Genomic DNA, 27,394 nt, shown 5'->3' on the forward strand with positions numbered 1-27,394 from the left:
AAGAAGAGAAGGCGTTGCAGAAGCAAACGAAAAGAAATATCTGGGCCGTGTCGCAGGGGAATGTGCCGTGGCGCCGTGTCCGCGGGGACCGAAGGTTTCCGCGGAAGAGGCAGGGCGGCGGCGCTCGCTGTGAGCCGTGCGTGCAGTGCCGGGCGAAGGCTGCGGGCGCCGCTGTTCACCACGGAGGAGAGGAGAGGAAGGAGCGGAGCGCTGCAGGCAGCCCCGCCCGCTGCGGCCCGGCTCGCTCGCTCGCCCGCTGTGTCGGCGGCCATGCGGGCTGCGAGCGGTCCCGCAGTGCAGAGCCGTGCTGCACCGAGGCGGAAAAGCTGGCGTGAATGGGCGGCGGCGGGGCCGAAGCCGGGCACGGGAAACGAAGCGTGAGTCAGAGCGAGAATCTGATCCGGAACAACAGGGGAAGAGTCGGGGCTGCGGCGGAGAGGTGGCGGCGGGTGTCCGGTGGCGGCGGGGCCGTGTCGGAGATGTGCGCGGCGAAAGAAGGGCGCTGGGGCCGGAGGCAGCGAGCGCTGCTGTGCTGCGTGTTGGTGGCGGCGTGGGAGGCGGCGTGGGGACAGCTGCGCTACTCGGTGCCCGAGGAGCTGCCCAAGGGCTCTTTCGTGGGCGATGTGGCCAAGGACCTGGTGTTGCAGCTGCCGGCGCTCCGTGACCGCGGCGCCCGCATCCTGGACCGAGGTAAGACGCGGTATTTCGCACTGCATGCGAACAGCGGCCACCTGGTGACGGCGGAGAGGCTAGATAGAGAGCAGCTGTGCGAGGGCGTGCAGCGATGCGTGCTGCGCTGTGAGGTGATCGTGGAGGGCGAGATGAAAGTTTACGAGATCGAAGTGGAAATCACGGACATTAACGACAACGCACCTAGTTTCGGAGAATCAGAAAAGGAACTGAGAATGAGCGAGATGACTGCTCCTGGATCGCGCTTCCCTCTGACCGTGGCACACGACCCGGACTTAGGAAGGAATTCTTTGCAGAGCTACGAGCTGAGCGGCGACGAGCACTTCTCGCTGTCCGTGCAGGCGGGAGCCGACGGCGAGAAGCGTCCCGAGCTGGTGCTGGCCAAGGCGCTGGACCGGGAGGAGACGACGTTTCACGAGCTGGTGCTGAGGGCGATCGACGGCGGCGAGCCGGCACGGACGGGCACGGCGCGCATCAGCGTGGTTGTGCTGGACGCCAACGACAACGCGCCCGTGTTCAGCCAGGCGGTGTACGCGGTGCGCGTGCCCGAGGACGTGCCCGTGGGCTCTACCCTGCTCACCCTCACGGCCACCGACGCCGACGAGGGACTCAACAGCGAGGTTAAATATTCGGTCATAAAAGTGACAGCAGCAAAAACAGACAAATTTTTTCTGGATCCCGAGACGGGATCGATCATGCTGGTGAGGAGCCTCGACTTCGAGGAAGGAGACTTCTACGAAATGGAGGTACAGGTACACGACGGTGGTGGCCTTTTCGACACAGCTACAATCTCGATCTCGGTGACCGACGTGAACGATAACGCGCCCGAGTTGACTGTGTCGTCGGCGCTGAGCGAGATCTCAGAGGACGCGCCTTCGGGGACGGTGGTGGCCCTGCTGCACGTGCAGGACCGCGACTCGGGCGCCAACGGCGAGGTGCGGTGCTCGCTGGTCGGCGACGTGCCGTTCCGTCTGCGGAGCTCGGTGGGCAGCTACTACAGCGTGGTGACGGCGCGGGAGCTGGACCGGGAGGAGGTGTCGGAGTACAACGTGACGGTGTGGGCGTCGGACGGCGGGTCGCCGTCGCTGCGCAGCAGCGCGGTGCTGGCGCTGCGCGTGCTGGACGTGAACGACAACGCGCCGGTGTTCGCGGAGGCGCGCTACAGCGCCCGTCTGCCCGAGAACAACGCCGAGGGCGCGCTGGTGCTGACGGTGCGGGCGTGGGACGCGGACTGGGGGCAGAACGCGCGCGTGCGCTACCGGCTGTCGGAGGGGCGCGTGCGGGGCGCGCCGCTGTCGTCCTACGTGTCGGTGCAGGCGGAGACGGGCGCGCTGTACGCGCTGCGCTCGTTCGACTACGAGGAGGTGCGCGAGGTGGGGCTGTGGGTGCGGGCGGAGGACGGCGGCGCGCCGGCGCTGAGCAGCAACGTGTCGGTGCGGCTGCTGATCGTGGACGAGAACGACAACGCGCCGCAGGTGCTGTACCCGCCGATGGCGGCGGCGTCGGGCGCGGGCTGGACGGGCGTGGAGCTGGCGCCGCGCTCGGCGGAGCCCGGCGCGCTGGTGGCCAAGGTGGTGGCGGTGGACGCGGACGCGGGGCAGAACGCGTGGCTGTCCTACGAGCTGGCCAAGGCGACGGAGCCGGGGCTGTTCCGCGTGGGGCTGCACAGCGGCGAGGTGCGCACGGCGCGCTCGCCGCTGGCCCGCGACGCGCCCAGGCACAGCCTGGTGGTGGTGGTGAAGGACCAGGGCCGGCCGGCGCTGTCGGCCACGGCCACGCTGACGGTGGTGCTGGCCGAGAGCGTGGCCGAGCTGCTGTCGGAGCTGGGCAGCGCGGCGGCGCCGGCCGAGCCCGGCGGCAGCCTGACGCGCTGGCTGGTGCTGGCCGTGGCGGCCGTGTCGTGCCTCTTCGTCGCCTTCCTGCTGCTGCTGCTGGCGCTGCGCCTGCGGCGCTGGCGCCGCTCGCAGCTGCTGCCGCCGGCCAGCGGCGCCTTGCGCGGCGTGCCGGCCTCGCACTTCGTGGGCATCGACGGCGTCCGCGCCTTCCTGCACTCCTACTCGCACGAGGTGTCGCTCACCGCCGACTCGCGCAAGAGCCAGCGGCGCTGGGCGGCCGACAGCTGCTGCAACACCCTCCCGGCGCGGCCGGCGCCCGACAAGGCCGCGCCGCTGCTCGGGGAAGACGCTGCCGGCGCCCGCGGCGCACCGCCCGACGCCCTCCCGGTGAGTCAGTCGCTCCGGACACCCCGACGCCCTCCCTGTCGGCGCTTGCCTCCCTTCCTGCTCATTGCCTTTCCCTTGGTGTTCTGGTTCCCCTTACGATGTCCCAGAATGATAAGCCCTTATTAGCTGTTGAGATACAGTTCGAAGGTGATTAGTGAGCGTGGTGCAACTGAATGCTGTAAATGTAGAGGAGTAAAGTTGGGATCTTGGTTCTGTATTTGAACAGAATGTGTGATAAGTGGTGATATTGTTTGTGCACTGCTACGATTTTATTTTGAATGCCATCTTCTGTAGCATATATTAAGTTTGATTTCATAATTTTGACAATGCCTGCAGCATAATTGACCGTTTGATCCTGGTTTTGCTTTCCTGAAGGGCAACGCTAATCCTCTGATGCCAAAATGTTCTGTACAAAAGCTGTGTATGCAGAGGTTTGATTCCTTAGTATAATACCCTCTAATACCTGTGAGAATCCTCATTAGTCTACCGCTATCTGCATTGGGGTGTAGCGTTTCTTCCTAGTTGTAATTCCATTTTTAAGCATTTGTTTCAATGAAGGCTGTGCTTCATATTTCCCTTTTTTGAGAGGATTTTTACATTTGAAAATGCAAAGTTTGTATTGCAGCAAATCCTTCTCTCCCTTGAGAAGGTCTTATAAGCCATCTGGAGACAAGATGTTGCGTATAAGGGAACAAATTGCTCCAAAGACTTGTCATGAGAAAAGGCCCCATAGTAAGTCATTTACATTTATAGTTTCATTTGAGATAAGCAGGGCACAGCATGGAAAAACTGATGAGAGTCGATGAGCTTGTCTTGCTATGATGTCCCTACTGTAAAGTCCAGAGGAAGACTTGAGACCTGAGCCATTTCTTGGTGCTCTCGGGAGGTTTTTCCCTGCATGCAGAGAAGACCATGCCATCTTTCCTGTAAATTTCTCTACCACGCTTTCTCTTTGAATGCTTTTTTTTTGCTTGTCTGATTTTATCTTTTCCTAGTCTTTTGTTTACCTGGGTAGACTGATTATGAGTAACAATATAGCTGTGTTGAGGAATGTGATATGCTTTTATGGGCCTTGCTCTAGTGACAAAATAGGTGGAATTTTCCTTTCCATGTTAGAATATCTGGAAGGCAAGATGCATCTTTCCATTAACCCATTGAGCACTCGCTATTCTTGGTAACAGCAAATTATGATAGTGAATTCTAATAATGCATGAGAATGCCTGAGCGATGTTTTAGTGCATTAGAATGGTCTTGAAACAATATTCAAGGACCTCATGTTTCACTTAGCTGCTTTTCCTTTCTACTCCTTGCAACTGTTCTCTTGCTGAATGAAGATGGGTTGAGCAGAGAAATGTCTATGTATTCTTCTGTGCTGCTGTTTTAGTGTGTGTGGTGGAATAATGGCCTGGGTAACGTGTCTTTTTAGGCTTTATTTTGTGCTACATAATATTTGGCCAGGTTTAAAAATGTTGTGTGAAGTTTGAGATTGGATTCTTGTCCTGTTTTCATGTTCCTTTTCTGTCTTTTTCACGTTTTTGCTTTCTTTGTTGTCAATGACAAAATGCCGGAGAACCCTGAAAAGATTGGAGTATCTATTTGAGTTATAGGAGTGTGAGAGCTGTTTCCATTCCCAGTGTGACTGTTTAGTGCTGTCAGGACAGTCTTTAATATCCTTATGTTTCCTTAAAATGTCACTGGATGAAATGCTCTTGCCAGTGGCCTTAATATAGCTAGAAGTTGGATGTTGTGAGTGGTACAAAAGAATGCTGTGAATGCAGAGCAAAGATGGTGGGTGGAATTTTGGTTTGTTTGTTTCTGTTTGGTTTTATTATGTTGCTCTTGTTTTTTGCTTGGTTTTTTTTTTGTTTGTTTGTTTTGTTTGTTTTGATTTTTGAATGTGGAAAAGAAGTAGCTCAGCAGTGATATCGTTCAGTCAAAGGTTTGACTTCCTAATATGTGCCAATTCCTGCAGCATTTATGCACCATTTTATCCTGGTTTTCTTTCCCTGAAAGGTAACTTTAAATATCTGGTAATAAAATGCTTTGTAGTAAAACTGTGCATGTGGTGTTATGATGCCTGCATATTATGGCTTATAATACCTGTGAGAATCCTCATTACTTCAATCCTATTTATTATAACTCTCTGCCAAAGAGTTTCTACGTAGCTATAATTGCATTTTCAGGTCTTTGTTCCCAGGGAGGTTGTGCTTCATATGTTCCTTTTCTGGCTAGGGCTTTTACATTTGCAAATGCGACATTTGAATTGCAGCAAATATTTATGTCCTTTTAGAAGGTCCTATCAGCCACCAGACAACAAAATTTTGTGTATAATGGCAAGAAACAGAAGCTGAATGGTTTTAGTGGAAGAGGCATGTCTCTGTGGAACAACAATTACACTTAAAGCAGAGGGACATTTCGTTACTGCTGTATTTACGAGGACCCAGTCTTTGTTGCAGAAAGAATCCTCTCTGTTCCTTATCCCTTTTTAGGAGGCGTTAGATACTTGCAGAGAAATGTAGCTCCCTTCGTGGTATACCTGGAAGGTCTGCTTGTACATTGTGTGTGAGATTGGGAAAACTTTTGTTGAACTTTTCCTTTGATGAGATTTGCTTGCAAATTCTGATGGTGAAAGAAAAGCATTGATATTATGAAGGTTTGAGGTGACGTGTTGGGGGAATTTTGTGTGAGAAGTTGTAGAAGGGCTGGTGGTCCTTTCTCTGCTTGTTTTAGTTATTCCATTGCCCACAAAGCTGTGGTTTACGCTCTTTGAAGTCTGTCTGGTCAGTAGGTTTTGCCTGAGAAATATTATTAAGTTTTCTGGGATATCTGGGAGAGCTTTCTTGAGAATTCATCCCCTACTGTCTACCTTATGTATTTTACTACTGATGCAGGAAGACCGCCCGAAAGAAGGACACAAAGCACAACAGACACCAGTATGGTCAGATCATGCTCCATTTTATTACCCAAACAGCCTGACTTTTATAGTGAATTTAACAGGGTTGGATAGTGTCTCACACAAGATTATTGGTCAAAAGTACGCAGACAAACAACTACAAGAAAACAACCCCACCTGCAAGAAAACATCCCCCTTGTGATTAGCAGTCATGTAGAACTTGTCCTTGAAGCCAACTGCTGGCAACAATATTTCTCTTAATTCCTCATTTGGGCGATGTGGGAACACGGTCATGAGAACTTCTCAGAGGCGTTCCTGACAGCTTGGTTTGCTCAGTTGCAGCAAGCCATGGGATCATTGCTGTTTCAAAAATCCCTCAACACACTACTATGAATACTGAAAAATATCTAAATAAAAAAATATCAGTGTGTATAAACTAGCTGCATAACATTTATTTTCTTCACAATGTTAGGTCATGTTAATGTAGTGGAAAGAAATGTCATTGGAGCTGTCCATGGTATAGTCTCTGTGCACATTGTGAAGAAGTGGGCTGGGCAATTGGTCTTTTAATGAAGTCCTTCTGCCTGTTATGAATAGGGAAGGCAAACATAACAGCTGGGAGTAGTTTGAGAATTCTTTGTGTGTGACATTATCTCGGTGGAAAGAGGATCCTTTGAACCCTGACCTCTCAAGAATGGAGCTGGAAGTGGCTTTGATAACAGACACGTGCAATGACAACAGCTGTGTTCCTAGTATCCTGGAATCATTTAGGTTGGAAAAGAGCTCTTAGATCATCTAGCCCAACATTTACCCTAGCACTGCCAAGTTTACCTTTAAACCACATCACTAAGCTCTCCATCTACACACTTCTGAAGACCTCTAATATTGGTGACTCAACTACATTGATGGGCAGCCTTGCTGAATACTTCACAATCTTTACAGTGAAACACATTTTCCTAATATCCAATGTAAACCTCCACTGCAGCAATCTGAGGCCATTTCCTATTGTTTTATCCCACGGTTCTTGGCAACAGGCTGATTCCCACTTTGCTATAGCCCCCCTTTAAGGTAATTGTAGAACACGGTAAGATCTGCCCTGAGCCTCCTTTGCTGTAGACTACAGAACCTCAGCTCCATCAGCCACTCCTAATGAAACCTGTTCTCTAGACCCTTCAACAGCTCCGTTGCCCTGCTTTGACCTGCTTCAGCACCTCAGTAACCTTCCTGTAGTGAGGGGTCCAAAACTGATCACAGTATTTGAGGTGTAGTCTCACGAGAGCCGAGTACAGAGGGACAATCACTTCCATAGTACTGCTGGCCAGACTATTTCTGATACAAGTCCGGATGCTGATGATCTCTCGGCCACACTACTGGCTATTTACCAATACACGCAGGTAGCTTTTGGACAGCCAGCTTTTCAGCCAATCTTCTTTACCCAGTCTGTAGCACTGCATGGGATTGCTGTGACCCAAACAAAGGACACGTCACTTAGCCTTCTGGCCCCATAGACTTGCATATGTCTAAGTAGTTTATCAGGTTGCTGACCATTTCCTCATGGATTCTGAGGTCTTCATTCTGCTTCCTGTCCCTATCTACCAGGTAGTCAGGGGATGGGGTACCCAGAGAAAAATAGGTCTTGTTCCTAAAGACTGAGACCAAAAACGCATTAGGGAGATCATCACTTGTCACAGTGTCTCCCCTCCTCATCCAATAACGGATGGAGCTTGTCTTTGGTCCTCCTTTTCTTGTTTTTGTGTTTATAAAATAATTTTCGATGTCTTTAAGACCAATAGCCAGCTTGAGCTCCAGCTGGGTTTGGCCCTTCTAATTTTCACTGCACACAGTCTGAAACATATCCTGAGTAATGGAAGTACATCCCTTGAATTTCATTCTATCTAGTGTTGAGGCAGATTTAAAAAAAAAAAAAAAAAAAAAAAAAAAGATCTGTAGAGTGACAGTGAAGTCCTTCATTTGTGCAATTTTCACTTTTTTGCCTTGTTTGCTGTGGACTGGGCCTGAGTGTGCCAGAGACCCCTAAAAAGACTGGTACATGTACTAGAAAAGAACTACTTTGATATATCTCTCTTTCAGTAAAGTGTCAGAGAAAAATATATGCCCTTGTCTTTCCGCTCTCACCAATGGTGAGAAGTAGGATGTTGTCTTTGATGCAGATAAAGACTGTGATTGCAGAGTCTAAAGGGTGAGAGGCAGGCTCAGAGCCTTGAAAATAGTTGGATCAGTGTGCCTTTGGCTGGGGAATGCTCTGGTTTCATGCCTGATGCCAAGGGCTATGCCATTTCTGTTCTGATCATGGTGTCCCTGTCCTTAGAGGCAATGATGTTTCCCTGAGAATAAAGTATTTGGCAGAAAGTACCTATGGAACTCTGAGGTGAAAGGGTGCAGACTGGAGTCACCACCATTTATGAAGGTGAAGTCAAAGAAGAGCAGAAGGGTACTGTGGGAGCAGGTGTTCCATGAAGGCAATAATCTAGGGCTGTAACTGATGCCAAGTACTGATGTAATAACCATTATCCATGAATGTGAATGCTGACTGTGTAGAATGAGATCCAGTGATTCAGCATGACAGAATCAGGAAAATATGATAGATGCTTAATGCTCGAGATATTTCATGGTCTTCCATTGGCTTTTTCTCAAATGAATGTATTGGACATGTTTGATAAGTGATGCCAAGTTCTGCCCTCGTCTTACACCTCTGTGTACACTGTCATGCTCGTGTCCCATGGTTCTCTGTTACATTCAAAGTGAATGCCCTGGGGTTTTCTTCTGTTTTAGGGGTAGGCATTTTTCTGGAAAACCGTTAAAGTGAATGGAAGTTAGAAAAGCATCTTCTGCTGTTGTGATCTCCAAGACTGCATTTGTAGTGGGGGAAACTGATCAGAGGCGAGTGCCCAGACTGCTTTGCTAAATAACAGGGATGTGGAGTGAGTGCCCAGGCTTCTCAGAGAGCTGAAGAGAAGGCACCTGTTTACTCCATGATGCTGCACATGTACAGGGAGTACTGTTTTATATCAGTTTTTGACATTGGAACGACAGCACAAATTATCAACGAACGTAAGATTTAAATGAACATAAATAGTTGGAAAGACAAGGAAATATTCATTCAAGAAGGACTGCAGAAACGATCTCTGCAATTCCTTGAACTGACAGTCCTGCAAACATTTTGTAACGGTGATAATTACTTTGAGGTCAAATTAGAACGAGTAATGTTACCTGCCATGCAGTAGAACTAAGATACCAAGGGAAGCCCCCTACATTCCCTGTGCTCATAACCAACCTGAAGACCAGAATGAATTCGATCTTCTCGAAGAAGAAGAAAAGCCGTTACGGAAGCAAACGCACCGACTTTGGGCCGTTTCGCAGGGGAATGTGCCGTGGCGGCGTGTCCGCGGCGACCGAAGGTTTCCGCGAAAGAGGCAGGGCGGCAGCGCTCGCTGTGAGCCGTGCGTGCAGTGCTGGTAGGGGACTGCGGGCGCCGCTGTTCACCACGGAGGAGAGGAGAGGAAGGAGCGGAGCGCTGCAGCCAGCCCCGCCCGCTGCGGCCCGGCTCGCTCGCTCGCTGTATCGGCGGCCGTGCGGGCTGCGAGCAGCCCCGCGGTACGGAGCAGAGCTACACAGAGGTCCAGCGAGGCGGAGGGGCTGGCGATAGCGGACGGCGGCGGGGCCGGTACCGGAAAAGGGAAACGGAGCAGGAGCCGGAGAGGGAGTCTGATCCGAAGCCCTAAGCGAAGAGTCGAGCGGCAGAGCTGTCTGCGGGCGTCCCGTGGCGGCGGGGCCGTGTCGGAAATGTGCGCAGCGAGAGAAGGGCGCTGGGGCCGGAGGCAGCGAGCGCTGCTGTGCTGCGTGTTGGTGGCGGCGTGGGAGGCGGCGTGGGGGCAGCTGCGCTACTCGGTGACCGAGGAGCTGCCCAAGGGCTCTTTCGTGGGCGACGTGGCCAAGGACCTGGCGCTGCAGCTGGCAGTCCTCCGCGACCGTGGTGCCCGTATCCTGGACCGAGGTAAGACGCGGTATTTCGCACTGCATGCGAACAGCGGCCACCTGGTGACGGCGGAGAGGCTAGATAGAGAGCAGCTGTGCGAGGGCGTGCAGCGATGCGTGCTGCGCTGTGAGGTGATTGTGGAGGGCGAGATGAAAGTTTACAGGATCGAAGTGGAAATCACTGACATTAACGACAACGCACCCAGCTTTGGGGAAGGAGAAAATGAACTGAGAATGAGCGAGATGACTGCTCCCGGGTCGCGCTTTCCCCTGCCTAAGGCTCACGACCCGGATGTGGGAGTGAATTCCCTGCAGAGCTACGAGCTGAGCGGCGACGAGCACTTCTCGCTGTCCGTGCAGGCGGGAGCCGACGGCGAGAAGCGTCCCGAGCTGGTGCTGGCCAAGGCGCTGGACCGGGAGGAGGCGGCGTTTCACGAGCTGGTGCTGAGGGCGAGCGACGGCGGCGAGCCGGCACGGACGGGCACGGCGCGCATCCGCGTGTCTGTGCTGGACGCCAACGATAACGCGCCCGTGTTCAGCCAGGCGGTGTACGCTGTGCGCGTGCCCGAGGACGTGCCCGTGGACTCCTCGCTCCTCGCCCTCACGGCCACCGACGTCGACGACGGACTCAACGGCAAAGTGAAATACTCATTTAAAGGGATTTCCAAGAAATTCTCGAAGATCTTCCACCTGGATCCCGAGACGGGATCGATCAGGCTGTTGAGGAGCCTGGACTTCGAGGAAGGCGACTCCTACGAAATGGAGGTACAGGCACACGATGTCGGAGAGTTTTTCGACACGGCTACGGTCTCGATCTCGGTGACCGACGTGAACGACAACGCGCCCGAGCTGACTGTGTCGTCAGCGCTGAGCGAGATCTCGGAGGACGCGCCTTCGGGGACGGTGGTGGCCCTGCTGCACGTGCAGGACCGCGACTCGGGCGCCAACGGCGAGGTGCGGTGCAGCATCGAGGAGAGCGTCCCGTTCCGCCTGAAGCGGGCGCTGGACAATTACTACAGCGTGGTGACGGCGCGGGAGCTGGACCGGGAGGAGGTGTCGGAGTACAACGTGACGGTGTGGGCGTCGGACGGCGGGTCGCCGTCGCTGCGCAGCAGCGCGGTGCTGGCGCTGCGCGTGCTGGACGTGAACGACAACGCGCCGGTGTTCGCGGAGGCGCGCTACAGCGCCCGTCTGCCCGAGAACAACGCCGAGGGCGCGCTGGTGCTGACGGTGCGGGCGTGGGACGCGGACTGGGGGCAGAACGCGCGCGTGCGCTACCGGCTGTCGGAGGGGCGCGTGCGGGGCGCGCCGCTGTCGTCCTACGTGTCGGTGCAGGCGGAGACGGGCGCGCTGTACGCGCTGCGCTCGTTCGACTACGAGGAGGTGCGCGAGGTGGGGCTGTGGGTGCGGGCGGAGGACGGCGGCGCGCCGGCGCTGAGCAGCAACGTGTCGGTGCGGCTGCTGATCGTGGACGAGAACGACAACGCGCCGCAGGTGCTGTACCCGCCGATGGCGGCGGCGTCGGGCGCGGGCTGGACGGGCGTGGAGCTGGCGCCGCGCTCGGCGGAGCCCGGCGCGCTGGTGGCCAAGGTGGTGGCGGTGGACGCGGACGCGGGGCAGAACGCGTGGCTGTCCTACGAGCTGGCCAAGGCGACGGAGCCGGGGCTGTTCCGCGTGGGGCTGCACAGCGGCGAGGTGCGCACGGCGCGCTCGCCGCTGGCCCGCGACGCGCCCAGGCACAGCCTGGTGGTGGTGGTGAAGGACCAGGGCCGGCCGGCGCTGTCGGCCACGGCCACGCTGACGGTGGTGCTGGCCGAGAGCGTGGCCGAGCTGCTGTCGGAGCTGGGCAGCGCGGCGGCGCCGGCCGAGCCCGGCGGCAGCCTGACGCGCTGGCTGGTGCTGGCCGTGGCGGCCGTGTCGTGCCTCTTCGTCGCCTTCCTGCTGCTGCTGCTGGCGCTGCGCCTGCGGCGCTGGCGCCGCTCGCAGCTGCTGCCGCCGGCCAGCGGCGCCTTGCGCGGCGTGCCGGCCTCGCACTTCGTGGGCATCGACGGCGTCCGCGCCTTCCTGCACTCCTACTCGCACGAGGTGTCGCTCACCGCCGACTCGCGCAAGAGCCAGCGGCGCTGGGCGGCCGACAGCTGCTGCAACACCCTCCCGGCGCGGCCGCCGCCCGACAAGGCCGCGCCGCTGCTCGGGGAAGACGCTGCCGGCGCCCGCGGCGCACCGCCCGACGCCCTCCCGGTGAGTCAGTCGCTCCGGACACCCCGACGCCCTCCCTGTCGGCGCTTGCTTCCCTTCCTGCTCATTGTCTTTCCCTCTCCGTTCTCGTTCCCGGGTATGGACGTTAGCTGCTCATGAAGGCCCAGCTTCGTTCGGCTGTCTTTTGTGCGTGGTTGCCCTTGTCTCAGGGGAGGCAAGTGCGGGCTTTGCTGCCAGCGTTATACTTTTTGCGGGGGGCAGGATACGAGAGGTGGCTTTTGCATGCATCTCCACTCTGGCTAGGCTTATCTTAGGTTTACACTTGCCATCTGGTTGTTTATTCTGTCTCCTGATGTTTATCACGAAGGATTTCCTTTTTTCCTTCATTTCTTCTTTCTTTTCTGAATCCTTCTTGCTCTCATTCCTGAGCGGGTAGATTGGTTTCTCAGCAATGCTCAGCTTTGTTGTGCAACGGGTTGTGGATGGCTGCCTCTTGCTCGAGGGAGTGAAGCACAGTCTCTGCTGCCAGCCTTATCCTTGGTGTGGGAGGCAGAGATGAGTGGGGCCTTTTACTTGCAATTCTGCTCCAGAGGAACTTTTTTCTCACTTGCCATATGGTTGCTCATTTCTTACACAGATATGTATCGTGCAGGTTTTCCTTTTTCTGCATCCTGAGTAAATGTTCACTTTAGGTTATCAATAGTTTAAAATATATCACACCAATAATCTGTGTGCCTGGTCAGTTGTGTGTGGTTCCCTGCAAACAGAATCTTAATGGCCCCATGTTTCACTTCATTGCTGATGCTGTATACTCTACGCAACTGTAGTGTTGCTGCATGAAGATTAATAGAAATATATTTATATGCATCCATGGTGCTTTTTTTTTGTTCATGTGGTGTGATAAGGGCCTGTTCAACTAGTCCTTTTAGGAAGTCTGTTTGGTCATTATAGGGATGAAGAATTAGAAAAAGACTTGTGTTTGAGAGGTGCTGTGTGTGAAAGGCTGTTGGAGGTAAAAGGAGGTGCTGTGTGTGAAAGGCTGTTGGAGGAAAAAGGAGTGTGTGAGCATTGGCTTCTCAAGAAAGGAGCAGGCTTTACTAGCAGGCATGTACTATGGCAACAGTTTTGTTGTGGCTTCCTCACTTAAATTTGTGTTGTGTAATATTTGAGTAGGTTATAAAATGTGGTTTGAAGAGTAAGAGTGAAATCCATTTCAGGTCCTGCAGTTTTTGTATTTTTGTCTTGTTTGTTGTCAATGTCAAAAGTAGTCCTCAGTGTGGCTGAGAACCCTCAAAAGACTTGGAGATGTTATTAATTGTTGGACTGAGTGAGCTCTTTTCATATATACATGTAATTTGAAAGATTACTGCTATGTGATGAAAGGCTTTGATATCCTTATGTTTCCTTAAAACGTCACTTACAAATAAGCCCTTATCAGTGACTAACATACAATTAGGAGTTGGTTATTGACAGTGGCATAACTGTATGCTGTGAATGTAGTGGACTGAGGATGAGAGGATGGTTATGATGTTAGGTAATAGACGTGTCAGCACTTAATTTGATTGGGCACTCCTTTGATTTCATTTTTAATGCCAATTTCTGTAGCATCTATTACATTTGATGTCATAATTTTGACAATTCCTGCAGCATTTATGCATGACTTTATACTGGTTTTGCTGTTCTGAAAGGTAATGCTAATCTTCTGATGCTAAAATGTTCTGCACAGAATCCGTGCATGTAGAGCTATGATATCTAAGTATAATGGCTTTTATTACCTGTGAAAAGCCTCCTTAATCCACCCATATCTGCATTGTCCTGCAGCATTTTTCCTAAGTTGTAATTACATTTTCAGATCTTTGTTTTCAGGAAGGTTGTGCTTCATATTTCCCATTTATGAGAGGGTTTTTTTATTTGCAAATGCCAAGTTAGTATTGCAGCAAATCCTAATCTCCCTTGAGAAGGTCCTATCAGCCAACTGGAGATAAATTTTTGAGTATAAGGGAAATGAAACAGAAGCTAAAACTGAATATATCCACTAGATCACAAGACTTGTCATGAGAAAAGGTCCCATAGTACAGCCTTTACATTTACAGTTTCATTTTCATTGGAGATGAGCTGGTCACATCATGGAAAAACTGATAAGAGCTGATAAACTTTTCTTAATATGTCCCCTACAGTATAGTCTAGAAGAAGACTTCAGAGCCCTGCATGCAGTTTAAGACCTGAGTAATTTCTTGGTGCTCTGTGGAGGAATTTTCTTGCACACAGGGAAGACCATGCTGCCCTCCTAGTGAGTTTCTCTACCAAGCAGTCTCTTTAAATTCTTCCTTTTGTTTTGCTTCTTGTCTTTTTTTTTGTTTGTTTGTTTTTTTGTTTTTTTTTTTTTTCCCCTGATCTTTTGACGGGTTGTGTAGGTTTAGTTATCAGTAGCAACATAGCTATCTTGAGGAATGTGTTATGTGTTCATTGGTCTTGCTCATGTAAGCTGGGTATTTCATCAGAGTTGGAGCTTGTGTAGAAGGCCAGACATATGAGGGTGTTCTCATGCATGTTTGTTTCCCAGGATTGGATGTAAATATGATTTTAGTAGGAGAGGCATGTCTGTGTGGAGCAGTGCATGTTCTTAAAGAAGAGGGACATTCCCTTACAGATATACTAACAATGACCCAGTCTCTGTTGGAGAGCAGCTCCTCTCTGTCTTTTTCCTTGTCTCTTGAGTAGTCTTTAAAAAGTCGCAAAGAAATGTAGCTCCCTTCTTGGTATACCTTGATGGTGCAATTGTGCCGGTTTGTGGTATTAGGAAATGGTCTGTAGAACTTGTCCTTTGGTGAAATTTGCTTGCAAATTCTGAGGGTGAAAGAAAAACATTGAAGTTGTGGAAGGTTTGAGGTGTCAGGTTGGGGGAAGTTTGTGTGAGGGTCTTTAGAAGGACAGATGCTTCTTTCTCTGTTATTTCATTCTACACACATCCGTGGTTTACACACTTTGAAGTCTGTGTGCTGATCAGGTTTTGCCTGAGGAACATTACTGAGCTTTTATTTTTTTCACAGTGATTATATTACATCCTGATAATGTGATGAAAAAAAAATGTCTTTTGGTGTGTCCATGGTGTAGTCTTTGTGAATATTGTGAAGAAATGTGCTGGGTGATTCATCCTTTAATGATGTACATGTATGTCCTTTTTGGCTTTCGTGAAGGGGGAAGGCAATCATAACAATTGGGAGTAGTTTCAAAATGTGTGAAGGTGTCTTGTTGGAAAGAGGAGTCCTTGAACACTGACCTCTCACGAATGGAGCTGGAAATGGCTTTGCTGGCAGACACATGGTACGCCCAACATTGCTACTTTACCCTAGCAATGCAAAGTCCACCATTAACCCATGTCACTAAGCTCTACACCTACATGCTTTTTGAAGATCTCCAAGGATGGTGGCTCAACTACTTCCCTGGGCAGCCTGTTCCAATACTTCACAACCCTTTGAGGAAATATATTTTTCCTAATATCCAAACTAAACCTCCCCTGGTTCAACTTGAGCCTATTTTTGTTCATCTTAACACTTGGTGCTTGGGAAAAGAGGATGATCCCCACTTTTCTGTAGCCCCCTTTAAGGTAATTGTAGATAATGATACGGTCTGCCCCAAGTCCTCTTTTCTCCAGGCTCAACAACCCCAGGTCCCTCAGATGCTCCTTGTAAGTCTACTTATCTAAGCTATTCAAGAGCTCTGTTTACCCTTCTTTGGACATCCTCTAGCACCTCAGTGTGTTTCTTGTAGCGAGGGGCTCAAGCATGAAGACAGTATTAGAGGTGTGGCCTCACCAGAGATGAGTACAGAGGGACAATCACTTCCCTAGCCCTGCTGGCTGGAATATTTCTGGTACAAGTCAGGATACTGTTGGCTTTCTTGGACACGTGAGCATACTGCTGGTTCATATTCAGTCATCTATCAACCAGTCCTCAGTGGTTTCCTTCAGCCTGGCAGCTTTCCAGCCACTCTTCCCCCAGCCAGTAGCACTGCATGGGGTTGTTTGAACCCAAGCACAGGACCTGTCACTTCGCGTTGTTGAACCACATACTGCTGGCCTCAGACCATCAGCCCAACCTATCCAGATCCCTCTGCAAAGCCTTCCTATCCTCAAGGAGATCAACCCTTATGTCTAACCTAATTTGGTGTCATCTGAAAACGTAGTGAGGATGCACTCAATCCCCTCATCCAAATCTTGATAAAGATACTGAAGAGAACTGGCCCTGATTCTAAGCCCTGGGGACACCAGCCTTCAACTGCTTGCACCTCACCTGTTAGACAGGACTGCTGATAAATGGTGGAAAGTGGCTTGGCAAGAACTTCCATCAACTCCCTCAGTACCCTCAAGTGGATCCCTCCTGGTCCCATATACCTGTATATGTCTAAATAGTTTTTCAGGTTTGTGACCATTTCCTCATGAATTATGACTGCTTCATTCTGCTCCCCATGCCTGTCTACCAGGTGGTCAGAGGATGGGATACCCAGAGAAATGTAGGTCTTGCTTCTAAAGACTGAGGCCAAAAAGGCATTAAGGAGATGATCTCTTGTCACTGTGTTTCCCCTCACATCCAATAAAAGGTGTATATTCTCTTCAGTCCTCTTTTTCTTGTTTATGTATTTACAAAATCATGTTTACTGACTTTAAGAGCATTACACAAATTGAGCTCCTGTTGGGCTTTGGCCCCTCTAATTTTCTCCCTGCATAGCCTCACACTATCTTTGTAGTCCTCCTGAGTGTTGCAGTTGCATCCCTTGAATTTCATTTTAGATAAATTTAGGGCAGATCAAAAAAGGATGTCTGTAGAGTGATAGCAAAGTCCTTCGCTTGTGTAGTTTTCACATCTTTGCCCCATTTTCTGCTGCTGCCTCAACTGGGGGTCAATGTGTCAGAGAATCCTAAAAAGACAGGAAGATCGGTTAGAATTGTGGGACTCGTGGAGCAATTTTTTTGCAGACCTTGAATGTTTTTCCTCCTGTGGAGAGAACTACTGTGATATATTTTCCTTTCGTTAAAAATAGTGTCAATAAAAATGTCAGTGAATTATATTCCCCTGTCTTGTCTGACATAAGATAAGAAGTAGGATGTTGTCCATGTTGCAGATGAAGTCTGTGACTGCAGAGTACAAAGGCTGAGAGGCAGGCTTAGAGCCTGGAAAATAGCTGGGTCAATGTGGCTTTGAATGGTGAATACTTCGGTTTCAAATCTTGCGCCAAGGCCTGTGCCATTTCTGCTCTGAACACGGTGTCCCTGTCCTTAGAGGCAATGGTGTTTTCCTGAGAATAAAGTCTTTGGCAAAAAAAGTGCCTATAGGGTGAGTGTCAGAACTGAAAGGGTGCAACTGGAGTCATCACTACTTATGAAAGTGAAGACAAAGAAGAGCAGAAGGGTGATGTCCTCTGGAAGTGCTGAACTAGAGCTGTAACTCATCCCAAGTACTGTTGTTGTCTTACACCTGCATTTGTGCCTGTGGGCTTGTCTCCCATGAGGGCATATCCCAACTGAAAAGAAAGGAAAGCAAGTCCAGAATCTAGAATCAAAAAAATAAAAACCAACCAAACCAACCAACCAACAACAACAAACAGAGAGCCATGCTACTGCTTTGCAGGAAAGAAACTATGGGGAAGACAGGCATGATTTCCTACCCATTGCTGCTTTTAAGTGATAGCAGTAGATCCTGAAGCACTGCATACCTACATTACCTCTGATCCTCCAGTGGGATGCTGGTTACACAAAGGAACATGGTACGAACTGGTGTGGAGTGCTTCAGGCCAATGCCAGCTACCTGTGGGATGTTCTCATCTCCTGGAGGACTGAAAACAGAGGGTCTGCCAGCCTGTATGATGTCCTGTGTTCTATAGTGCTGGCTGTACAATAAGATCTATTAGCCATGAATTTCAATGCTTACGATGTAAAATGAGACCCACTGATTTTGCATGACAGAATCAAGAAAATATGATTGATGTTTAGCGCTGGAGACATTTCCTGGTCTAACTTTGACATATTCGCAAATGAATGTACTGGGAAGTGTTTAACAGCTGACGCCAAGAACTGCCCTCATCTTACATCTCTTCATACACTGGTGTGGCCAGGTCTTTGCTACCTTCATAGTGAATGCATGGGGTTTTCTTTTTGTGTATGAGAAGACATTATTCTGTAAATTGATTTAGGTGAACAAAAGCAATACCAGGTGTTCAAGTGTTATGGTCTCCAAGATTGCATTATAGTGGGGTAAACTGATCAGTGACAAGTGCGCAGAGTGGTTTGCTCAGTAACAGTGATGTGGAGTGGGTGCACAGCCTTTTCAGAGAGCTGAGGGAAGCTGCTGGTTCCTTGATGCGGCACCCTTACAGGGGGAACTGTTTCATATCAGTTGCTGACATTGAAACAACAGCACAAATTACAACTGAACGTAGATTTTACATGATCATACATACTGTGAAAGCCAAATAAACTTTCAATACAGACAGAAGGCAAGAATAAAGGTTGGAATTCATGAAAGACGTGGTGCTTCTGCAATACTAGGTTGAGTCTAACGACTATTTTAGAGATCGAAATAATATGAATTCTACTTGCCATGCGGTAGAACGAAGACTACAGAGGATTCCTCCGCCTTCACTCGGATCATGACCGCCGTGAAAACCACAATGCATTCGATCCTCTCCTCGAAGGAGAAGGCAAAAACACCGGGGTTGGGCAACGTCGCGGGGGAATATGCCGTGGCGCCGTGTTCGCGTGGACGGAAGGTTTCCGCGGAAGAGGCAGGGCGGCGGCGCTCGCTGTGAGCCGTGCGTGCAGTGCCGGCCGGAGGCTGCGGGCGCCGCTGTTCACCACGGAGGAGAGGAGAGGAAGGAGCGGAGCGCTGCAGCCAGCCCAGCCCGCTGCGACACGGCTCGCTCGCTCTCTGTATCGGCGGCCGTGCGGGCTGCGAGCGGCCCCGCGGTACGGAGCAGAGCTCCAAAGAGGCAGATGGGTCGGAGAGAGCGGGAGACGGCGGGATCAGGCACCGGAGAAAGAGCCGGAGCGACAGTGTAAGCCGAAGAGAGTGTCCTGGAGGTGGAGACTGGAACCGGAGCGAGAGACAGAGCCAGAGTCGAAGGTCAAGAGTCGGGTCGGGGGCGGTGAGCTATCTGCGGGCGTCCGGTGGCGGCGGGGCCGTGTCGGAGATGTGCGCGGCGAGACAAGGGCGCTGGGGCCGGAGGCAGCGAGCGCTGCTGTGCTGCATGTTGGTGGCGGCGTGGGAGGCGGCGTGGGGACAGCTGCGCTACTCGGTGCCCGAGGAGCTGCCCAAGGGCTCTTTCGTGGGCGACGTGGCCAAGGACCTGGCGCTGCAGCCGGCGACGCTACGCGATCGCGGCGCTCGCATTCTGGATCGGCGTAGGACGCGGTATTTCGCTCTGCATGCGAACAGCGGCCACCTGGTGACGGCGGAGAGGCTAGATAGAGAGCAGCTGTGCCGGCTGATGGAGCGATGCGTGCTGCGCTGTGAGGTGATTGTGGAGGGTGAGATGAAAGTTTACGAGATCGAAGTTGAAATCACGGACATTAACGACAACGTCCCCAGCTTCCGAGAGTCCGAAATAGAACTGAGAGTGAGCGAGATGACTGCTCCCGGGTCGCGCTTTCCCCTGGCCGATGCTTACGACCCGGACGTGGGAGTGAATTCCCTGCAGAGCTACGAGCTGAGCGGCGACGAGCACTTCTCGCTGTCCGTGCAGGCGGGAGCCGACGGCGAGAAGCGTCCCGAGCTGGTGCTGGCCAAGGCGCTGGACCGGGAGGAGGCGGCGTTTCACGAGCTGGTGCTGAGGGCGAGCGACGGCGGCGAGCCGGCACGGACGGGCACGGCGCGCATCCGCGTGTCTGTGCTGGACGCCAACGACAACGCGCCCGTGTTCAGCCAGGCGGTGTACGCGGTGCGCGTGCCTGAGGACGTGCCCGTGGGCTCCACCCTGCTCACCCTCACGGCCACCGACGCCGACGAGGGACTCAACGGCAAAGTGAAATACTCACTTAAAAAAGCAACGGACCTAGCATCGGAAATTTTCTACATGGATCCCGAAACAGGATTGATCAGGCTGGTGAGGAGCCTGGACTTCGAGGAAGACGATTCCTATCATCTGGAGGTGCAGGCACAAGACGGCGGCGGCCTTTCCGACACAGCTACCGTCTCGATCTCGGTGACCGACGTAAATGATAACGAGCCCGAGCTGACTGTGTCGTCGGCGCTGAGCGAGATCTCGGAGGACGCGCCTTCGGGGACGGTGGTGGCCCTGCTGCACGTGCAGGACCGCGACTCGGGCGCCAACGGCGAGGTGCGGTGCTCGCTGGTCGGCGACGTGCCGTTCCGTCTGCGGAGCTCGGTGGGCAGCTACTACAGCGTGGTGACGGCGCGGGAGCTGGACCGGGAGGAGGTGTCGGAGTACAACGTGACGGTGTGGGCGTCGGACGGCGGGTCGCCGTCGCTGCGCAGCAGCGCGGTGCTGGCGCTGCGCGTGCTGGACGTGAACGACAACGCGCCGGTGTTCGCGGAGGCGCGCTACAGCGCCCGTCTGCCCGAGAACAACGCCGAGGGCGCGCTGGTGCTGACGGTGCGGGCGTGGGACGCGGACTGGGGGCAGAACGCGCGCGTGCGCTACCGGCTGTCGGAGGGGCGCGTGCGGGGCGCGCCGCTGTCGTCCTACGTGTCGGTGCAGGCGGAGACGGGCGCGCTGTACGCGCTGCGCTCGTTCGACTACGAGGAGGTGCGCGAGGTGGGGCTGTGGGTGCGGGCGGAGGACGGCGGCGCGCCGGCGCTGAGCAGCAACGTGTCGGTGCGGCTGCTGATCGTGGACGAGAACGACAACGCGCCGCAGGTGCTGTACCCGCCGATGGCGGCGGCGTCGGGCGCGGGCTGGACGGGCGTGGAGCTGGCGCCGCGCTCGGCGGAGCCCGGCGCGCTGGTGGCCAAGGTGGTGGCGGTGGACGCGGACGCGGGGCAGAACGCGTGGCTGTCCTACGAGCTGGCCAAGGCGACGGAGCCGGGGCTGTTCCGCGTGGGGCTGCACAGCGGCGAGGTGCGCACGGCGCGCTCGCCGCTGGCCCGCGACGCGCCCAGGCACAGCCTGGTGGTGGTGGTGAAGGACCAGGGCCGGCCGGCGCTGTCGGCCACGGCCACGCTGACGGTGGTGCTGGCCGAGAGCGTGGCCGAGCTGCTGTCGGAGCTGGGCAGCGCGGCGGCGCCGGCCGAGCCCGGCGGCAGCCTGACGCGCTGGCTGGTGCTGGCCGTGGCGGCCGTGTCGTGCCTCTTCGTCGCCTTCCTGCTGCTGCTGCTGGCGCTGCGCCTGCGGCGCTGGCGCCGCTCGCAGCTGCTGCCGCCGGCCAGCGGCGCCTTGCGCGGCGTGCCGGCCTCGCACTTCGTGGGCATCGACGGCGTCCGCGCCTTCCTGCACTCCTACTCGCACGAGGTGTCGCTCACCGCCGACTCGCGCAAGAGCCAGCGGCGCTGGGCGGCCGACAGCTGCTGCAACACCCTCCCGGCGCGGCCGCCGCCCGACAAGGCCGCGCCGCTGCTCGGGGAAGACGCTGCCGGCGCCCGCGGCGCACCGCCCGACGCCCTCCCGGTGAGTCAGTCGCTCCGGACACGCGGACGCCCTCCGTCTCGGCGCTTGCCTCCCTTCTTTCTCCTTGCCTTTCCCTCGGTGTTCTGCTTCCCCTCACGATGTTCCAGAATGATAAGTCCTTATTAGCTCTTGAGATACAGTTCGAAGGTGATTAGTGAGCGTGGTGCAACTGAATGCTGTAAATGTAGAGGAGTGAAGTTGGGACGTTGGTTCTGAATTTGAAGAGAATTTGTGATAAGTGGTGATATTGTTTGGGCAGTGGTACGATTTTATTGTGAATGCCAAATTCGGTAGCATATATTAAGTTTGATTTCATAATTTTGACAATGCCTGCAGCATAATTGACCATTTGATCCTGGTTTTGCTTTCCTGAAGGGCAACACTAATCCTCTGATGCCAAAATGTTCTGTACAAAAGCTGTGTATGCACAGGTTTGATTCCTTAGTGTAATACCTTCTAATACCTGTGAAAATACTCATTAGTCTACCGCTATCTGCATTGGGGTGTAGCGTTTCTTCCTAGTTGTAATTCCATTTTTAAGCATTTGTTTCAATGAAGGTTGTGCTTCATATTTCCCTTTTGAGAGGATTTTTACATTTGAAAATGCAAAGTTTGTATTGCAGCAAATCCTTCTCTCCCTTGAGAAGGTCTTATAAGCCATCTGGAGACAAGAGGTAGTGTATAAGGGAATTGCTCACAAGATTTATCATGAGAAAAGGCCCCATAGTAGGTCATTTACATTCATACTTTTGTTTTCATTTGAGATAAGCAGGGCACAGCATGGAAAAACTGATGAGAGTCGATGAGCTTGTCTTCCTATGATGTCCCTACTGTACAGTGCAGAGGAAGACTTAAGACCTGAGCCATTTCTTGGTGCTCTGGGGAGGTATTTACCTGAATGCAGAGAAATCCATGCCATCTTTCCTGTGAATTTCTCTACCACACTTTCTCTTTGAATGCTTTTTTTTGCTTGTCTGATTTTATCTTTTCCTGGTCTTTTGTCTGCCTGGGTAGGCTGAGTTATGAGTAACAGCATAGCTGTGTTGAGGAAATGTGGTATGCTTTCATTGGCCTTGCTCTGGTGACAAAATAGGTGGAACTTTCCTTTCCATGTTAGAATATGTGGAAGGCAAGATACATCTTTCCCTTAACCCATTCAGCACTCACTATTCTCAGTAACAGCAAATTCCAATAGTGAATTCTAATAATGATTGAGAATGCCTGCACGGTGTTTTAGTGGATTGGGATGGTGTTGAAACAGTATTCAAGGACCTCATGTTTCACTTAGCTGCTTTTCCTTTCTACTCTGTGCAACTGTTCTCTTGCTTCATGAAGATGGGTTGAGCAGAGAAATGTCTTTATATTCTTCTGTGCCGCTGTTTCAGTGTGTGTGGTGGAATAATGGCCTGGGTAACGTGTCTTTTTAGGCTTTAATTTGTGCTACATAATATTTGACTAGGATTAAAAATGTTGTGTGAAGTTTGAGATTGGATTCTTGTCCTGTTTTCATGTTCCTTTTCTGTCTTTTTCACATTTTTGCTTTGTTTGTTGTCAATGACAAAATGCCAGAGAACCCTGAAAAGACTGGAAGATGTATTAGAGTTATAGGAGTGGGAGAGCTGCTTCCATTCCCAGTGTGACTGTTTAGTGCTGTCAGGACAGTCTTTAATATCCTCATGTTTCCTTAAAATGTCACTGGATGAAATGCTCTTGCCAGTGGCCTCCATATGGCTAGAACTTGGATGTTGTGAGTGGTGCAAATGAATGCTGTGAATGCAGAGCTAAGATGTTGAGTGGAATTTTGGTTTGATTGTTTCTTTTTGGTTTTATTGTGGTTTTTGTTTGTTTGTTTGTTTTTATGAGAAATACCAGTAGCTCAGCAGTGATATTGTTCAGTCAAAGGTTTGACTTCCTAATTTGTGCCAATTCCTGCAGCATTTATGCACCATTTTATCCTGGTTTTCTTGCCCTGAAAGGTAACATTAATTCTCTGATAATAAAATGCTTTGCAGAAAAACTGTGGATATGCTGTGATGATGCCTGCATATTATGGCTTATAATACCTGTGAGAATCCTCATTACTTCACTCCTATTTATTGTAACTCTGTGCCAAAGAGTTTCTACATAGCTATAATTCAATTTTCAGGTCTTTGTTTTCAGGAAGGTTGTGCTTCATATGTTCCTTTTCTGGATAGGCTGTTATATTTGCAAATGCAACACTTGAATTGCAGCAAATCCTTATCTCCTTTCAGAAGGTCCTGTCAGCCACTGGTCGACAAAATTTTGTGTATAATGGGAAGAAACAGAATCTGTATGGTTTTAGTGGAAGAGGCATGTCTCTGTGGTACAACAATTACACTTAAAGCAGAGGGACATTTCGTTACTGCTGTATTTACGAGGACCCAGTCTTTGTTGCAGAAAGAATCCCCTCTGTCCCTTATCTCTTTAGGAGGCTTTAGATACTTGCAGAAAAATGTAGCTCTCTTCATGGTATACTTTGAAGGTGTGCTTGTACATGGTGCGTGAGATCGGGAAAACTTTTGTTGAACTTTTCCTTTGATGAGATTTGCTTGCAAATTCTGATGGTGAAAGAAAAGCATTGAAGTTATGAAGGTTTGAGGTGACGTGTTGGGGGAATTTTGTGTGAGAAGTTGTAGAAGGGCTGGTGGTCCTTTCTCTGCTTGTTTTATTTATTCCATTCACCCATTCACCACAAAGGATTTGTTTACGCTCTTCGAAGTCTGTCTGGGCAACAGGTTTTGCCTGAGAAATATTACTGAGATTTTTGGGATCTTTTGGACCGCCTTCTGTAGAATTCAGCTCCTACTGTGTACCTTACATGATCTACTACTATGAATGCTGAAAAATATCTAAATATAAAAAATATCAATGTGTATGAACTAGCTGCATAACATTTATTTTTTTCACAATGTTAGGTCACATTAATGTAGTGGAAAGAAATGTCTTTAGAGCTGTCCATTGTATAGTCTGTGCACGTTGTGAAGAAGTGGGCTGGGCAATTGGTCTTTTAATGAAGTCCTTCTCCCTGTTATAAATAGGGAAGGCAAACATGACAGCTGGGAGTAGTTCAAGAATTCTCTGCATGTGAAATTTTCTTGGTGAAAAGAGGATCCTTTGAATCCTGACCTCACAAAAATGGAGCTGGAAGTGGATTTGCTACCAGACATGTTCTACAACAACAGCTGTCTTCATAGAATCCTGGAATCCTTTAGGTTGGAAAAGACCTCTTAGATCATCTACCATTAAATCATGTCACTAAGTTCTACATGCTCACACCTCTGAAGACCTTCAATGTTGGCAACTCAACTACATCTCTGGGCAGCCTTGCTGAATATTTCAGAGTCTTTTCAGTGAAACACATTTTCCTAATATCCAATGTAAACCTCCACTGCAGCAATCTGAGGCCATTTCCTATTGTTTTATCCCATGGTTCTTGGCAACAGGCTGATTCCCACTTTGCTGTAGCCCCCCTTTAAGGTAATTGTAGAACACGGTAAGATCTGCCCTGAACCTCCTTTTCTCTAGGCTAAACACCCCCAGCTGCATCAGCCGCTCCTAATGAGATCTGTTCTCTAGACCCTTCAACAGCTCTGCTGCCCTGCTTTGACCTTCTTCTGCACCTCAGTAGCCTTCCTGTAGTGAGGGGTCCAAAACTGATCACAGTGTTTGAGGTGCAGCCTCACGAGAGCCGAGTACAGAGGGACAATCACTTCCGTAGTCCTGCTGGGTGGACTATTTCTGATACAAGCCAGGATGCTGCTGGATCTCTCGGCCACACTGCTGGCTCATATTCAGCAGGCTATTGGCCAATACTTGGAGGTAGCTTTCAGCCAGCCAGCTTTTCAGCCAGTCTTCTTTCCCCAGTCTGTAGCACTGCATGGGATTGCTGTGACCCAAACAACAGACCCGGCACTTAGCCTTCTGGCCCCATAGACTTGCATATGTCTAAGTCGTTTATCAAGTTGCTGACCCTTTTCTCGTGGATTATGAGGTCTTCATTCTGCTTTCTGTCCCTATCTACCAGGTAGTCAGGAGATTGGGTACCCAGAGAAAAATAGGTCTTGTTGCTAAAGACTATGACCAAAACGCATTGGGGCGATCATCTCTTGTCACTGTGTTTCCCCTCCACATCCAATAATGAATGGAGCTTGTCTTTGGTCCTCATTTTCTTTTTTTTGTATTTATAAAATAATTTTTGATGTCTTAAAGACCAGTAGCCAGCTTGAGAGCTTGAGTTCCAGCTGGGCTTTGGCCCTAATAATTTTCACTTCACGCAACCTAAAACATCTCCTGAGTAATGGAAGTACATCCCTGGAATTTTATTCTATCTAATGCTGAGGCAGATTTAAAAAAACCAAAACAAAACAAAACAAACAAACAAAAAAAAAAAGAACAAACATCTGTAGAGTGACAGTGAAGTCCTTCATTTGTGCAATTTCACATTTTTGCTTTGTTTGCCGTGGTCTGGGCCTGAATGTGGCAGAGATACCTTAAAAGACGGAAAGATCTACTAGAAAAGAACTACTTTGATATATCTCTCTTTCAGTAAAGTGTCAGAGAATTATTTGCCCTTTTCTTTCTGCTCTCACCAATGGTGAGAAGTGAGACGTTGTCTATGACACAAATAAAGACTGTGACTGCAGAGTCGAAAGGGTGAGAGGCAGGCTTAGAGCCTGGAAAATAGTTGGATCAGTGTGTCTTTGGCTGGGGAATGCTTTGGTTTCATGCCTGATGCCAAGGGCTATGCCATTTCTGTTCTGATCATCATGTCCCTGTCCTTAGAGGCAATGATGTTTCCCTGAGAATAAAGTATTTGGCAGAAAGTGCCTATGTAGTAGAGGTGTCTGAGGTGAAAGGGTGCAGACTGGAGTCACCACCATGTATGGAGGTGAAGTCAAAGAAGAGCAGAAGGGTACTGTGGGAGCAGGTGTTCCATGAAAGCAATAATCTGGAGCTGTGTACTGGGTCTGGCTGGAACATTAACTTTCCCGGCAGCAGCCCATACAGTGCCGTACTTTGTACTTGTAGCTGGAACAGCAGTGTTATCACACCAGTGTTGTGTCTACTGCTGAGCAGCAGTGGCACAGCATTGGGCCTTTCTCTAACCCTCCTAGGGGGTGGGCAAAAAAGTGAGGAGAGAAACCTCACTAGGGCAGCTGACCCAAACCAATCAAAGGGATATTTCATACCATGTGGTGTCACACTCAGCAATAAAAGGTGGAAACAGGAAGAAGAGGGGAGGGGTGGGCTCTCGTTGAGAAGATGTCGGTCCTCCTCTCGAACACCGGCTGCGTGCGTTGAGGCCTTGCTTCAAGGACGTGGTCAATCATCGCTCATTTGTGGGAAGTAGAGAGTAATTTCTTTCCTCTGCACTTCCATGTAGCTTTCATTTATTTTGTTTGTTTGTTTTCCTTCCTTTTTCCCCTTTCCCTTTTATTTCCTCTTAGTTAAATTGTTTAGTTCATGGTAGTCTTTATTTAATTATTATAATTATTTCCCTTTAATTAAATTATCCTTATCTCAACCCGTGAGTTGTTCTTTGCTTTACTTCTCCCCCTCCTTTAGATAAGGAGGAGTGAGAGAGTGGTTGTGGGGTTTAGCTGCCCAGCACGGTAAAACCACCACAAGCTATAACTGATGCCAAGTAGTGATGTAATAACCATTAGCCATGAATGTGAATGCTAACTGTGTAGAATGAGATCCAGTGATTCAGCATGACAGAATGAGGAAAATATGATTGATGCTTAATGCTCGA

The 27,394-nt window shown here is 50.8% G+C and overlaps 1 protein-coding gene and 2 pseudogenes across 4 annotated transcripts; all 3 read left to right on the forward strand.

Moving 5' to 3' along the window:
• Positions 1-257: 257 nt before the first annotated feature.
• LOC311444618 (protocadherin gamma-A10-like) lies at positions 258-24,365 on the forward strand. Of its 2 annotated transcripts, none has more exons than XR_014697983.1 (2): positions 258-4,297; positions 21,766-24,365. XR_014697983.1 is itself a non-coding variant. In XM_084535897.1 (2 exons), exons 1-2 carry the CDS (start codon positions 336-338, stop codon positions 3,360-3,362), a joined length of 2,652 nt encoding a protein of 883 aa, XP_084392023.1. In that variant the 5' UTR covers positions 258-335; the 3' UTR covers positions 3,363-3,618. The 2 variants fall into 2 exon arrangements, 1 of the variants encoding a protein (XP_084392023.1); XM_084535897.1 differs by lacking the exon at positions 21,766-24,365 and having other exon boundaries at positions 258-2,912; positions 3,288-3,618.
• On the forward strand, positions 9,386-12,276 carry LOC311444629 (protocadherin gamma-A5 pseudogene; annotated as a pseudogene). The gene has a single exon. The product of its transcript is annotated as a protocadherin gamma-A5 pseudogene (transcript).
• On the forward strand, positions 18,957-21,772 carry LOC311444630 (protocadherin gamma-A10 pseudogene; annotated as a pseudogene). The gene has a single exon. The product of its transcript is annotated as a protocadherin gamma-A10 pseudogene (transcript).
• Positions 24,366-27,394: the final 3,029 nt, after the last annotated feature.

The sequence above is a fragment of the Aythya ferina genome (assembly GCF_964211825.1).
Source record: "Aythya ferina genome assembly, chromosome: 14".
NCBI lineage: Eukaryota > Metazoa > Chordata > Aves > Anseriformes > Anatidae > Aythya > Aythya ferina.

Excerpts from the sequence above, each read along its gene's own strand:
- LOC311444618 (XM_084535897.1), top strand. The coding sequence starts at position 336 with ATGGGCGGCGGCGGGGCCGAAGCCGGGCACGGGAAACGAAGCGTGAGT. Across the intron at positions 2,913-3,287 it reads CACCGCCCGACGCCCTCCCG|GGCAACGCTAATCCTCTGAT; the intron begins GTGAGTCAGTCG and ends GCTTTCCTGAAG.